Source organism: Sylvia atricapilla, chromosome 19 (assembly GCF_009819655.1).
Source record: "Sylvia atricapilla isolate bSylAtr1 chromosome 19, bSylAtr1.pri, whole genome shotgun sequence".
In the NCBI taxonomy this organism is placed as follows: domain Eukaryota; kingdom Metazoa; phylum Chordata; class Aves; order Passeriformes; family Sylviidae; genus Sylvia; species Sylvia atricapilla.
The window spans coordinates 393,661-406,572 of record NC_089158.1 but is presented as its reverse complement, the minus strand read 5'-3'; the positions used below and the strand labels follow the sequence as shown (position 1 = coordinate 406,572).

The window sequence follows — 12,912 nt, the reverse complement described above, 5'->3', positions numbered from 1 at the left end:
CAGAGAAACTGGAGCCAAATAAGAGGCATTTAAAGCACAAACAAGCTCTGAAATTCTACACACAATTTCACGTGTCCAATAGAGAGCTGTTTGTGCCATTAAACATATAAACCAGAGCTTTAAACAACTGCATTTGTATAGTTTAGCATTTGAAATGGTAGAAGCTAACTAGGCTTCTTATGGCCTTCTCTGGCATCTAATGGCGTAGTGAGAATTCAGTTATGCAACGCACAGGCTCATCACCCATCCGCCTGGTCATTTATACTTGAACACAGGAAAAATTACACACTAGAGTGGTATAGATGATGGTGCTAGAACTGCTCATTAGCCAACTTTTAAGTAAAGATAACAAATAAACAATGTTTTCTCTTCGTTTCTAAGGGATTAGTATCTCCTCATTCACCACTAACTACTCCTGTGACAACTAGGAGAATTTTTGCCTGTTGGGGGAGTTTTAAATAGTAATGTGCAAATACAGAATTGCCTGAGTAAAGCCAAGTATAGCATGGTGAACACAGAAACCAGGGTTTGACTTGTGTAACTCCACTGGAGACTCTGCTCCCAGCACTAACAGGCACTGGAAAAGTCTGTACATAGTGAGTCCAGAGACCAGGAAAGCAACTTGAGAAGGAAAAGGAACTACAGAACAAGGAACGGAACCTGAGAATGATCTACAGCAAAACTCTAACTCAGTTCTCAAACTGGAGATGAAGTGCTGTAAGCATGAAGCTGGGGTAAAGCAGTCAAGGTGTGTGATTCTCCTGTACAGGTTGTTCTAGCTTGGCACTGTCCAGTTCCTATGGAGATGAACATTTCAGCTGGGAATTGATCAAGTTCCACACAGTGGGACAAGTGTAACACACAAACACACACACACACATTTGAATTCCACTGGTGCCAGTGGGGCTTGTATAGATTTAGGTATATACTATATAGATATAGTATTTTCCCCTACATGAGAAGTGACTCAAGAACATAGAACACAGTTCAGCCAGCTCTACAGGAGGTTGCACTGGAATAACCCATTAGACAAGTGCAGAACATGGGCCCCAACTCCCTAAACTGAGAGGCAGCAAAGCCCTGTCCAGGCAGCTCCAGGTGAAACCGCAAAGGGCATTCAGTGTGCAGCACCATCCATTCAAAATTATCCCTGTAAAAAGTCACTGTAACTCCAATTCTTCCATCCTCAGATCATTCTACATACTGTTTTTACAGCAGGAACGTGTTGTCCTTTCCACCACACCACTTTTCACTGGCATGTGCTCTCATATTTTGGTTTTTACAAGAAAAATGCCAGCTACTAATGCCAGCTACTGTCAACTAAGCCCTTTGACTCTGTCAGACCTCATCCTGGAAACAATCAGTTCCTGCAGCAAAGCTCCCTGGATCAGTAACTTTGGAGAGTTTCTTTCTTGCAACGGGTTTTTTTTTTAAGGATTTCTACTGATAGTATGTTTCTTAATTACTTAATTGCATGATAGACTAAAATGGTTCTGAAGGTGCCTTGCCAATCTCTCAGGTAAATTAGACAGTGCCATTATCTAAATTCACTTTAGCAAAATTACCTTATTCTGTTCTCAAATAGAAATACTGTCAAAAGCAGTGCATATCCCTCATACTTACGTAGACTCCAGCACAGATGTTCTATTTTCTCTTAGAAGAGATGTGTGCAAGTTCTCTTCTGTTTCATATTCACTTATTCCTGTTCTGCCCAAGTGCTTGTCAGTTGTATCATGCTCAAATTGAGGCTTAATTGGACTCCTATAATGTCTGTCTTTGCAGAAACTCTCTGAATAGCCTGATGGAGTTATCTGCTAAAAAATTGCAAACATTGTCTTATTACACAGGTATGTAATGTTCTATTAAATTCAAGGCTGTAATCTTTCAGTAATCAGGTTCTGTAATTCCTGATGCTCTTTATCTACATTAAGAAGCATCCACAGACATTTTGCTGACTATTTATTAATAGAAAAACTAATTAACAGCTATTTCATATGATTAATTCATAGAGATCAGTTGTTTAGAAAGGAGTAAGAAGATTTCCCTGAAGGTCTTTATCTAACAAGAGGTATGAAACTTCTGGAATGTTGCCTGCAGACTGCAGATAACAATTTTATTAGCTCAGTTCTGAAACATCTGTACATACAGTACAGATTCTGTCCTGGGATCTCCAGATTCAAGCCCTGATGGCTAGGACAGGACAAAACCTGGAAGCATTTATAAGTGGCCAACTTTCTCTATAAAATATCATGGATGTGTCCAAGGGAATTTCTACATGGGATCTCTACAGTCATTCAAATCCCGATTAAACAATCAAAATCTGCAGCAATCACATGAGAATTCAGTCTGGGCCCATTTGGGTATAATTCCCATCAGCAACAAGAGCCAAAAGAGTTTTTCCAACACATGGCTTACCTGTTTATCCACTTCACACGGAAAATCCAACGATACTTGAAGGCATACCTGGTAAACAGAGAAATACAGAAATTACAGATTTCACAGAGCAAAATATCATCCTTCTTCAAACCAATTTGCAACCTAAGTTATTTTATGATTCCATGATGCTTTATCTTACATTGATTAGATTGAGGGGACAGCAGGCTCCTGTTTGTATGAAAATGCAGTTTACAATTTACCAAGCTATCAAGCATTCCAGCCCTAAAGAAGGATCTACAGGATCTTTTTCCTCAATTTTTTTTCCTCAATCAGTGGAATTTCCTCCACAGCAAGTGAATCTCACACAATTTGTACTCTAGGCCTTACTGCAATAGAGGTCAACCTGTGGGGTTGTAAAGAAACGCAATTCCAAGGGACTCTCTGTCATCCCATTCAGGGTGACTATGAGTACTCAAACAGTAGAAAACAACATCCATAATGAAATCAATCTTGAATGCAAAACCAGCTGAGAAATTCAGCAAAAAGCTTCCAGAAGATCTTTAGGATAACAATTAGCTGTAAGCAAAATCAGATACCAAGAAAAGTATGTTTTGTTTGCAAAAGGCTTTATGCTCTAAAAAAATGAAGACATTTTAAAGGCATGCAGAGAAGAGAGCACTGTACCATAATGTTCCTACCTGGCTGACCCTCTCACAAAACTGACTGTTCTGCACCTTCCTGTCATTGTCACCATCTTCAGGCGGCATCACAGGCTTCTCTGTTGTTTCAAGACACTACACAAAGTATGGAATGATGTGAAAATGTAGCACAAAAAAAATACTGTGACATGAAACATGCATAAATAAGTCAGTGATATGTCTTAAAAGAAAAATAAAAAAGCCTGTAATACAAAGTAACAAACACTGAATTAGATTCCTTCAACAAGATCAAAGAAAATTAATATAAACCCCAGGAATGACTCATATCAAATAAAGTAAAACTCTATCCTATACATGCCTTCATTTTTATTTAACCCATACTCCTCAGAATTTGTAGAACATATATAAAAAAACATTTAACCTCTTGTGGCAAAGGAGCTCTGTATCCTCAGTCGTGTCCCCATTCTGCCTATTTTATTTTCCCATTTCCAGAATTTATTTTTATTCGCTACAAAATTTAGGCTCTTCTCCAGCATTCAAGAAATAGATGCTTTTAAAACCAAGCACATGTGGCTTGCTGTACACAAGGAAGATTTACTGTGCCACGAAGGTTACAGTCTGCTGTGTCCATGCCTAAATTTGCCCATTAGTAGCAAACCGTGCCAAATCATCTTTTTACTCCCTGGAAAAAGTAAAAGTTCTGGGTTTCCCACAGAACCCAACCCATCTCTCACAGCAGGAGGAAGAGGAGGAGGAAGACTCAGCTTTTTTAGGAGCAGCACCTAAGCCCCCAACATCAGAATCACTGAGAGCAGGAGCAGAATCTCTTTGCTTTGCTGGATGCTGTTGAGGGTTTCCAGGGATCCAGGGGCAGCCACAGCTCCTCTGGGCACCCTGTGCCAGGGCCTGCCCACCCTGCCAGGGAAGGATTTCTTCCCAATATCCCATCTAACCCTGCCCTCCTTCATCTTAAGGGCATTCCTTGTGTCCTGTCCCTCCATCCTTCGTCCCCAGTCCCTCTGCAGCTCTCCTGGAGCTCCTTTAGGCCCTGGCAGGGGCTCTGAGCTCTCCCTGGAGCCTCTTCTCCTCCAGGTGAGCACCCCCAGCTCTGCCAGCCTGGCTCCAGAGGGCCTCCAGTCCTTGGAGCAGCTCTGTGGCCTCCTCTGGCAACTCCAGTTATGCCTAATCCATAGGTAGCATACAGCCCTGACACAGAGAATTCCAACCTGCACAGTACAGAGTTATTTCTGCTTCCTCAGAACAATGGGAATTGAATGTATGTGTGGGGTTTGGTTTTGGTTTTTTAATTGTGCATTGACTGTATGCATATATATAGAGGTGTGTGTGGGGGGGGGGGGGTGTGTGTGTGTGTGGAATTGATGAGAAAACCCCTTTTATCTCCCAACCCCTTGCAGTTTAAGCAACTCTAATGGGTTTAGGTATGATTCTAAAAGGCAGAAACCGGGTGGTGCCTTTTTTTTGCCTTTTCCAATTAGAATTCTATACAGAAAATTGGCTTCCAAGCCATGTCTGGGTTATCTTGGTATTTTCACTCAGACTTGGTTTTCTAGGACAACACAGAGTAAAGACAATTTGAAAGCTGATGAAAGACACAGTGAGGTTGGGGTATACAGCAAGGGCATGCATTATAACAAAAATATTTTTGTTGTAATCACGGGATGCCAAAAGTCCAATAACATTAACTATTATTTAAATAAAAACCTATTTAGTTTGAATCTTCTATGTGTAGGTTCAGGACAAACCCTACACTTGTGCACAAAACCCAAATTTATTTGCACATGTAACTTATCTATGCAATGCAACTCCTTTTTATGGGTAAACATTACATAGTATCTGCTTTTCCCAGGCTAGTATTTGGTTTAGTAAGTGAGGATTCATTAACAAAAAATTACTGCATAGCAAATCTTAAATACACCGTGACAAAAAAAACCACTGCACGCTGAGCCTGATCCTATGTCCTGCGTCTGGGAGGCTGCTATGTCCTGTGCTCCAAGGAATATGACCTAATGTGCAACAAAATATTGAAAGAAAGTAAGTGTCTTAAGGCTAGAAAGATAAGTCTACCAAAAATAAGCTGCTTGTTTTAAAGTATTTCCGTGGAGACTGAAAACCAGGAGAATGTTTCTCCTTAATGAAGCACTGATGTGCTTGGTTTGCAAAGCTCCCCAGAGCCCTGAAGGCTGAAATCACTGAGGCTGCTCCTCTCTGAGAAGGCAGATGTTCAGAGGACAGCACAAAAATAACCTTTTCCTTTGCTCCTTCTCTCTCCCAGCACAAACCTGAAGCCAAGGAACAGAGGACAAGGGACAAGGGGCTGTCAGACCCTGCAGAGCCACCAACCTGCACATCCATCTGATTTGTGCTCTGCCTTTGGGAAGGAAAAGCAGCATGGGAGCATTTTAAGAACCTGAAGAAGATCCCTCTGCCCACAAATATCCAAATTCCTCCTTTAACACAAATGTCAGTGTCATCCAGCACTACCTGCCAACAAATCCTAGCTCAAAAAACGTGAAAAAAATGTAAGGGATTTTTGAGAGTGGTTGTTAATATGTATAACAAACTACTGTCACACCCATAACCCAATATCCAGGTTGTCATATATTGCCACTTCTGATTAAAAGATAGCTTTTGAACTAAAAACTTTTAACTAAAGATCCTTTCATTTTTGAGCTCCACAGTCATTCTGGCACTGGTTAAAACCCATATTTAACTTTCCTATATCCTTTCCTAGAGCACTGAGATTCATTTATATTTTACAAACTTCACTCTTTGTCATTCCCCATCTGATTCTGTAGCTCCTTCAGTGAGCAGCCCTGTGTGTACCTGTCATGTCGAGACAAGCAGGAGCACACAGTGTTCTGTCATGATAATCCTGGCACAGGACAGGAATTCCTTTGGAATTTGCTGTGGCATCCACGGGGACGCAGAGCCCTCTGCAGGATGATGAGACAAATTGCTAAAAATGTTAATTATGTAGAGTGCAGGCACCTGGACAGGGATAGCCCACCTTCCAAACCTCTGGGTGATATAAATTCACCATTCCAATAAAACCATGGCACACCTAAAGGTCTGTTTCTAATTTAAAATATACTTTAGTTAAAGACAGTAGGACTATTTCATAAAACTGACGAAGCAAAAATATTTTGAGGCTGTCTCAGTATACCTGCAGCACAACCAGGAAAAGATACGAGCTTTTTTCCAGAGTCCTGTAGAAAAATCATAAATTCCACAGTCCCAGTTCTTGAATCAGCTAGTTCTGCACATAACCGATGCAAGCTATTTCTAATCTTGTTCTTTTTGAGTTTAATTCAGAAATTCAACACACAAAATAACAGCACCATCATCATCCCTTTTATATTTTTTCCTTCCTCTTGAATACATTCTGCACAACAATGGAACTGAAAGTAAAAGCCACGAAGGAACATAAAGACAAGCACTACCAGCCCCAGTTCAAATCATACTTTCAAGTCACGCTGGGAGGGCCACCCAGAACCTCCCGAACAGCCTTCACCACTCACACACACATGGGGAACCCAGCACCCAAAATGCTCCCAGTCCAAGTATTTTGCCAAAGCCTCACCTTCCTCCCAGCTGAGAACAACCCCAGCTTTGGGGAAAGGAATGAAACACCCAGCAACGATTATTTCCTTGCACTTCTCAGCAACCCACGACAGTGCTGGCCCCTTCTTCACATATTTCTCTATTCTATATGAAGAAATATAGCCACATGTTTAGGTGACCTGAAGTTCTATTCGTTGGTTTGTGGCTACACTGAGCCCTCCTCTTTTAAAGATGCATTAGAGATCTATCTGAAGGAAACTCTTAAATAATTAGACACAGCCTGAGAACGACTATGCAATAGCAAACTGACTTTCAGGAATAAGTAAAATGTTTTCTAAGATATTGCTTTCTTTGTAAAACTATTTCCTTCCCTTTCAATTGACAAAACAAATAGATCACAGACCCAATTAATATTTAAATGAATATGTTGCTTCCCTAAAATCAACTTAACACATCACTGAACACTTGCATTTAGCTGCTTCTCTGTCATGCTAACATGTTAAAGTTGTTTACATCATTAATTTAAAAAGTTATTATAAGGAATTAGCAACCTTAGCCCCAAGGGCTTTGCACTACTTCTGCACTGATGTAAATTACTCCACAAGGCAGATGAGATGAGAGTCAGACTCACTACTTCAAAACAGAAAACCTACCTCTCTGTGGTTTAATAGTTTCACTGCTTCCTTCCCTTGAGAATCCTTTGTACAACATCCACACTGTCTTGCCTTAAGTTCTTGATTAATTGACTGCAGCTCTTTGACCATCAGGAGCAGGTCAGCAACCTAAATAAGCAAAGGAAGAACAAGCAGAACTGGAAACATCCAAACTAGTAGGAAAACAAATGATGACAGCTGAATCTCCAGCTAAATGCAAACTGCATTACTGGAAGTCTGGGTTTGTGTATCTGCTCCTGTGTTAATCTCCCTAGGTATGGAAACATGCTTCTGTGTTTGTGAATTAGTGTTCAAGGTACCTTCATTTGGAACACTGTATTTCAGTCAGTTATTACATTTAGACAATAAGTTTCACTACTCAGTAGCAACAACAAACCTGAGGGCACCTTACAGGAACAGCTGATTTGAGAAGAAACATTTAATGCAAGAAAAAACAGCTTTACTGGAAAGTGGCAGCACTCAGGAACAAGCTGTCCTTCTCTCTCCAGCCCCCTTTAAAAGCCACTCTCATTTTGAGCAGTTACATGCTCAGAGATAAAAGTGGTGGAACACCAGAATGGCACTGGGACACAATCTGGGGGTTTTTTTACGTGACACCTGTTCCAAGTAAGACAAACTTCCTTCCTTCAGATTACCCACCTCCAGAGCACGAGCACCTGCCTACAATTCAGCTGTCCCTGGGAAACAGAAAAACTTCACTTATGCTCACTCCCAACCAACCATCTTCAAAATTATTCCTTGTCACAAACTGGTGCATGGATCAGATGTCACTAGACAGGACCAGGAGAAAGAGAGGAAGTTTCTGAACTCCAATACTGATTTATTGTCTGGTCTGTACATTCCATCTCTGTAATTTCAGTTCTCCTTACCCAGAACAGAGACCTCACCTCAGGGTTATTTTATAACATGCCCTATTTACCAAAAGATCAGCAAATCCTGGGATGGAGTGTGCTATACAGAATATAAAGTACAGACACCACCACCTCCATGATTAATGAAGGTGCATGAAATAATACTGTGGGATGCTCAGAGCAAAACCTTTCTTTGGAGTTGATCTAGACGATGTCTGAAATATGGTACTGAGTCAAAACCTTGAGTCCAGGTGTCCAATACCACAAAACCCTGGCTGCAAATCACTCAGCTTTCAGCTAAATCTGAAGCCCATGTGGTGTAACCAAGTCTAAATAGTTCATAAAAGGTGGGTCACAAAGCAGAGATGGGAGCTTCAAATCCTTTCAGGAGTACCCAACTGTACCTAAATAAATGTTTCTCTGAGAGACACAGAAACTATAAACAAAGCAGAATTAAACCATTAGGAACAGTAAATAATAAAAAAGATCAATACCTTTCTTTTAAGTTCTTCCAGAGACAGATGGTCTATCTGAAGGCCTAAATGGTCTTGTTCTCCTAAACAGATACTCATATAAGATGTTTGATCTCCACAGAAAGAAAGCATTTCATCTGCCAAAACAGCCAAGGACAGACATTATTTCAGAAACTCCATTTGCAAGAAAACACAGCACAAAATGCACAGGACTTTTCCAAAAAGGACCTTCCAGTAGGTCTGTGGGGGTCAGTTAGAATGTTTCATTCCCAAAATAAGCTTTTCTGTTTCATTAAAAAAAAAATTCCTCATATTTCTTTGTGCCTCTGTCCCACAGACATGCATTTTCTGTGGCTGCATTTTCTGTGGTTGTCAGCACGAGTTGTAAATGTAATTCTGAATTATAATTTACATCTTTAGCATTACAATTAGAAATAATTTTTAGGAAGGATAAGTTAGGCATGAATAGCTATTCTATTTTAACTGTAGTTTTATGAGCATGAACTCAAGGTCTCAAGGCAAAAAGCCAAGTTAGACAAAGTTAATGAACTTATTTTTGCTTTTGAGTCAAAAGAAAACAGTAATTGGACTGAAACTAGTTACTTATTCACTGCCTCTATAATTGCAGGAATTATTTATGTTTCAATAAATACCTGTTTATTTACAATATAAATGACAGTAAATTCTATAAATAAATCTCATTAGAGAGGGAGAAAGCATAACTAAATTAGGACAAAGAAGAGACATGCAAATCCTACTCTGAGCTCTGACACAGATCCCGTGGCTGCTGCAAGAACCCAAAAGTCACAAATCATTACTAATTTTTCAGCATTTATTCCCACCAGCCTCACCCTCAACACAACAGCTTCTGAGAACCCTGGAGTATACACAAGACCCCTTGGCCCACCCTGGTTGTTGATTATTTCTGGGCTTTTGAGGTTGGAAACTGAAACAGCTGAAGTTTACCTTTTGTCACTTATCAGAGCTGTCAAGTGATGCTAAAATTGAAAATCTAAGTCAAAAGGGGAAGTGAACAGGCTTTACTGTTATTTATATATCCCCTATGGGATAAAACAGAAACATCTTGTACATATGCAGTAAACTATTTAATGATACCCACTTATATTATTCTTTTCTATATCTAAGAATATACTAAAAACACTTCCCAAGACACACAGCAAAAAAGCCAGAAGCTAAGCTATATTTAAAAGCTCTACTTTTTCTGAATTACTAAGTAATAAAACTTCTGGGTATTTTTTCTTTCTCTGGAAATACTTTTGTTAGGAAGAGGTTACCAGTGCCTGAGCCACAAGCTCTTTGGGCAGTAATTACACACCACGGTCAGACAGTGATCCCATGGTCACTTGACTGATTCCAAGTCAGGAATCTCTGACTCTTGTGGAGAACAGAAAATTCTGTGGGTACAAAGCTGCAGGCAGCATGAAATGATCCCTGCAGTAGAATTGCCAAAGAATTTCTAACATGTGCTGCATGGAAAGAGAGAAGCTGTCCCTCTGTATGTGCCCTGATTGCTGCAAGACATTCTCTTACAAATCCACCAAATCATGTGCAGTACAAAAAGTCAAGAAGAAATTTTTCACACCTTTCAAAAAGAAATCTTTTCACATCTTTTTTACTCTCAAGTATTTTTTCTCCATGTCAGCAAACTGACTGTAATAAAACCATCCTCCTTTTGTGCAATAGGAGGGTTGGGCTGGGCATGGATACAAACCTTGGTGGTTTTTCATGTCCTTAATCTGATCTTGTAAGATCTTCTGGAGATTCCTGTTACCTAAAACATCTTCTTCCAGTTGTTTTCTCAACATGAAAATGTTGTTCAGTTCCACTTGCAAGCTATTTATACTGTCGAAAAAAAGGGACAAATAAATGTCTGAGATTCAATTCAAAACATTTTGGTGTGCACTGGTGTTTTCTCCACCCAGGCTTGCATCTCCCATTCCCCATCGCTGGGTTTCATCCCACACTTCCATCATTCTGATGCCTAAGCACAAACAAATCCCTATATAGAAAGAGGAGATTAAATGTTTACATACACAGCATTTTCCTGCTCTTTTGGGCTGTGCTGCCTAACTCAGCCTCCCCATGACAGAGCTTCTCTACCAGCCTCTTTCTGAGCAGTTCTTTTTAAGGAAAGTCTAAATTACTAACTCCTAAAAAGTATGCCAGAAAAATATCATTATCACATATTGCTGATGGCGTTGTGTATTCCATTATGTGGTGACCATGGAAACTTTGTACCTTTGCCACAGAGCTACGCCACATAATCTAATGCTGCACTTAAAAAAATATCAAAACATCCTATTTCACTGAAAATAGGTCCCAGACACAACTAAATGTTTTATTTCTTCATTTATCCACAGTCTGTAAAAAGACCTCTTGAGTTCTAAATTGTCCCAGTTGTCTCAATAACCACAATGGGGCACATATGTCCAAACTTAAAATTTATAATTTGTCAAAGTGAATTAATTTTTTTAAGCAACTTTGCTACTGAAGCTCTTCAGCATCAGCTACCCCTCAGGTCCCAGAATGAGCTGCCCCTTGCTGCATCTTCCCCACATCAACTACATCAACAAGGCAGTTCCAATCAATCTGTAAAAAGATTCAGGTGCTGAAGATAAACCAACCTGAAACTGTAATAAAATGAAATAAATTTGATTTAATAAAAAATAAATAAGAGAGTGTTACTGAACTCTTTGTATAATTTATTTTCACATTTACTTCACTTAGGGTTTAAAGATCAATTAAGCTGCTGCAGAATTTCCAAGCCACTGCACTAAATGACAGAGAATTCAGGGATCTTTAAAAAAATTTCAATCCACCTGATGGGAGACTCTATAGGAACACAGAGCACATCATACTTGCATGAGAATAACAGAGTATTGCAGATGCACATTAATTAAAAGGCTAGCTGTAAGCTCAGTCTGTCTCCTGACAAGTGTGCTGCTGTCAGAGGTTCCTGCACAAGAAACTGTTTTAACCAATTCTTCCTCATACAAGAGCTTCCTTGAAGAGAGAGCTCTCTTAAATGCTCAGCAAAAAAAGATCAAGAGTAAAACCAAACCAACACATGACTAGAAGCCAGGAAAGCACATTTTCTCCTTTTCTTGAGTTAAAGATTTTTTAACAACAAGCACTGATTCCCCTCTTGGAGAGAGTAGGAATATCTTGGTCCTGACATCCAGTTGCTCATTTAAAAAATAACCACCCAGGTTACTTAAAATAAATAATGCGTAAAAGATGTCAGTAAGAAAACAGATGTTTGCCTAAAATCCTTGTCACTGCTGATGGCAATTAAACCCAGCTTCCTCATCTGTGTACCTGCAGGGCTTGTTTACCCATTCCCCAGAAGTTTGAGATTCAAGTCTTGATGAAGTTTCCAGCACGTTTCTGGCCCTCCAAACTGGGAGATGGAGGAGTAAGAGTAGGTCCAAGCCCCAGTTCACTGTTCATCCTCTGCTATTGTGGCACAACAGGCACTGACTGCTCCACGCATTCCAAAATCCGACATCAGGGAAGCAGGATTAATGACCCTGATCCTACAGCACTTCATTGCAAAAGCCCAGTGATTACACCTGAAGTTCTGAGTTTCCTTATTTGAAAGACATTTAAGAAAAGCCAGTTTCAGAGCCACACTGCTTTGTTGTCATTGCTATGCAGAATGTGGAGCCTCTCCTGGCCCACAGAGCAGGAGCCACTGTCAGGTGCCACTCTTCATATTAAATCAGAAATAATCTCCAGAATCTCACTGCTAGCATTATTTTTCACTAGTATTTTCTCTAGTGTCTAAAGCAGAACCTGACCTGTGGCCAAGCACAAGCTGGCATTGCTGCTGAGTGCTGAACTCACAGATCTCATCTACTCTAGTGCTACTTCTCTTCATGGTTTCCAAACTACAGTGGTCTATAAACCAACAGCAAAATATAAATAAACATTCTCCCAAAGCTGGCAGGTATAAGCCATTGCTTTCAGGAGCTGGCTGTCATATGTTTTAAATACTTAAATAGGAAATTTGCAATTGCAACAGTACATTTTTTATAAAATACTTAAATTTCATTTGTCTGCAGACTAAGAATTTTCTTTATTTTATCATAATGTCTCCTCCTCTACTGCCAAGCAATAACAGGATACAGAGTAGAATGCAGATTTCTGAATTGTTGTGTTCTTTGATTTTAAAAGGTTAAAAACCACTTGCTCCTGCCACCCTTTTCAATGCTTTGCTCTGAAAGTGTACTACATAAACTTCATTATTCTGTTTTGTTTAACCGTCTTTCAAATC

At 39.8% G+C, this 12,912-nt stretch overlaps 1 protein-coding gene across 3 annotated transcripts in view; it reads right to left on the bottom strand.

Moving 5' to 3' along the window:
• The window catches only part of CDK5RAP2 (CDK5 regulatory subunit associated protein 2), a 70,424-nt gene that overhangs the window by 31,836 nt on the left and 25,676 nt on the right, over nt 1-12,912 (bottom strand). For 2 of the 3 annotated variants that reach the window (XM_066332461.1, XM_066332462.1), the window contains 6 exons: nt 10,348-10,478; nt 8,637-8,752; nt 7,271-7,399; nt 3,075-3,170; nt 2,416-2,463; nt 1,624-1,814 (listed from right to left, as the gene is read on the bottom strand). In XM_066332461.1, coding sequence (XP_066188558.1) covers nt 1,624-1,814; nt 2,416-2,463; nt 3,075-3,170; nt 7,271-7,399; nt 8,637-8,752; nt 10,348-10,478 — 711 coding nt within the window. The remainder of the gene's footprint in view (nt 1-1,623; nt 1,815-2,415; nt 2,464-3,074; nt 3,171-7,270; nt 7,400-8,636; nt 8,753-10,347; nt 10,479-12,912) is intronic. The other variant, XM_066332463.1, reaches the window with a different exon arrangement.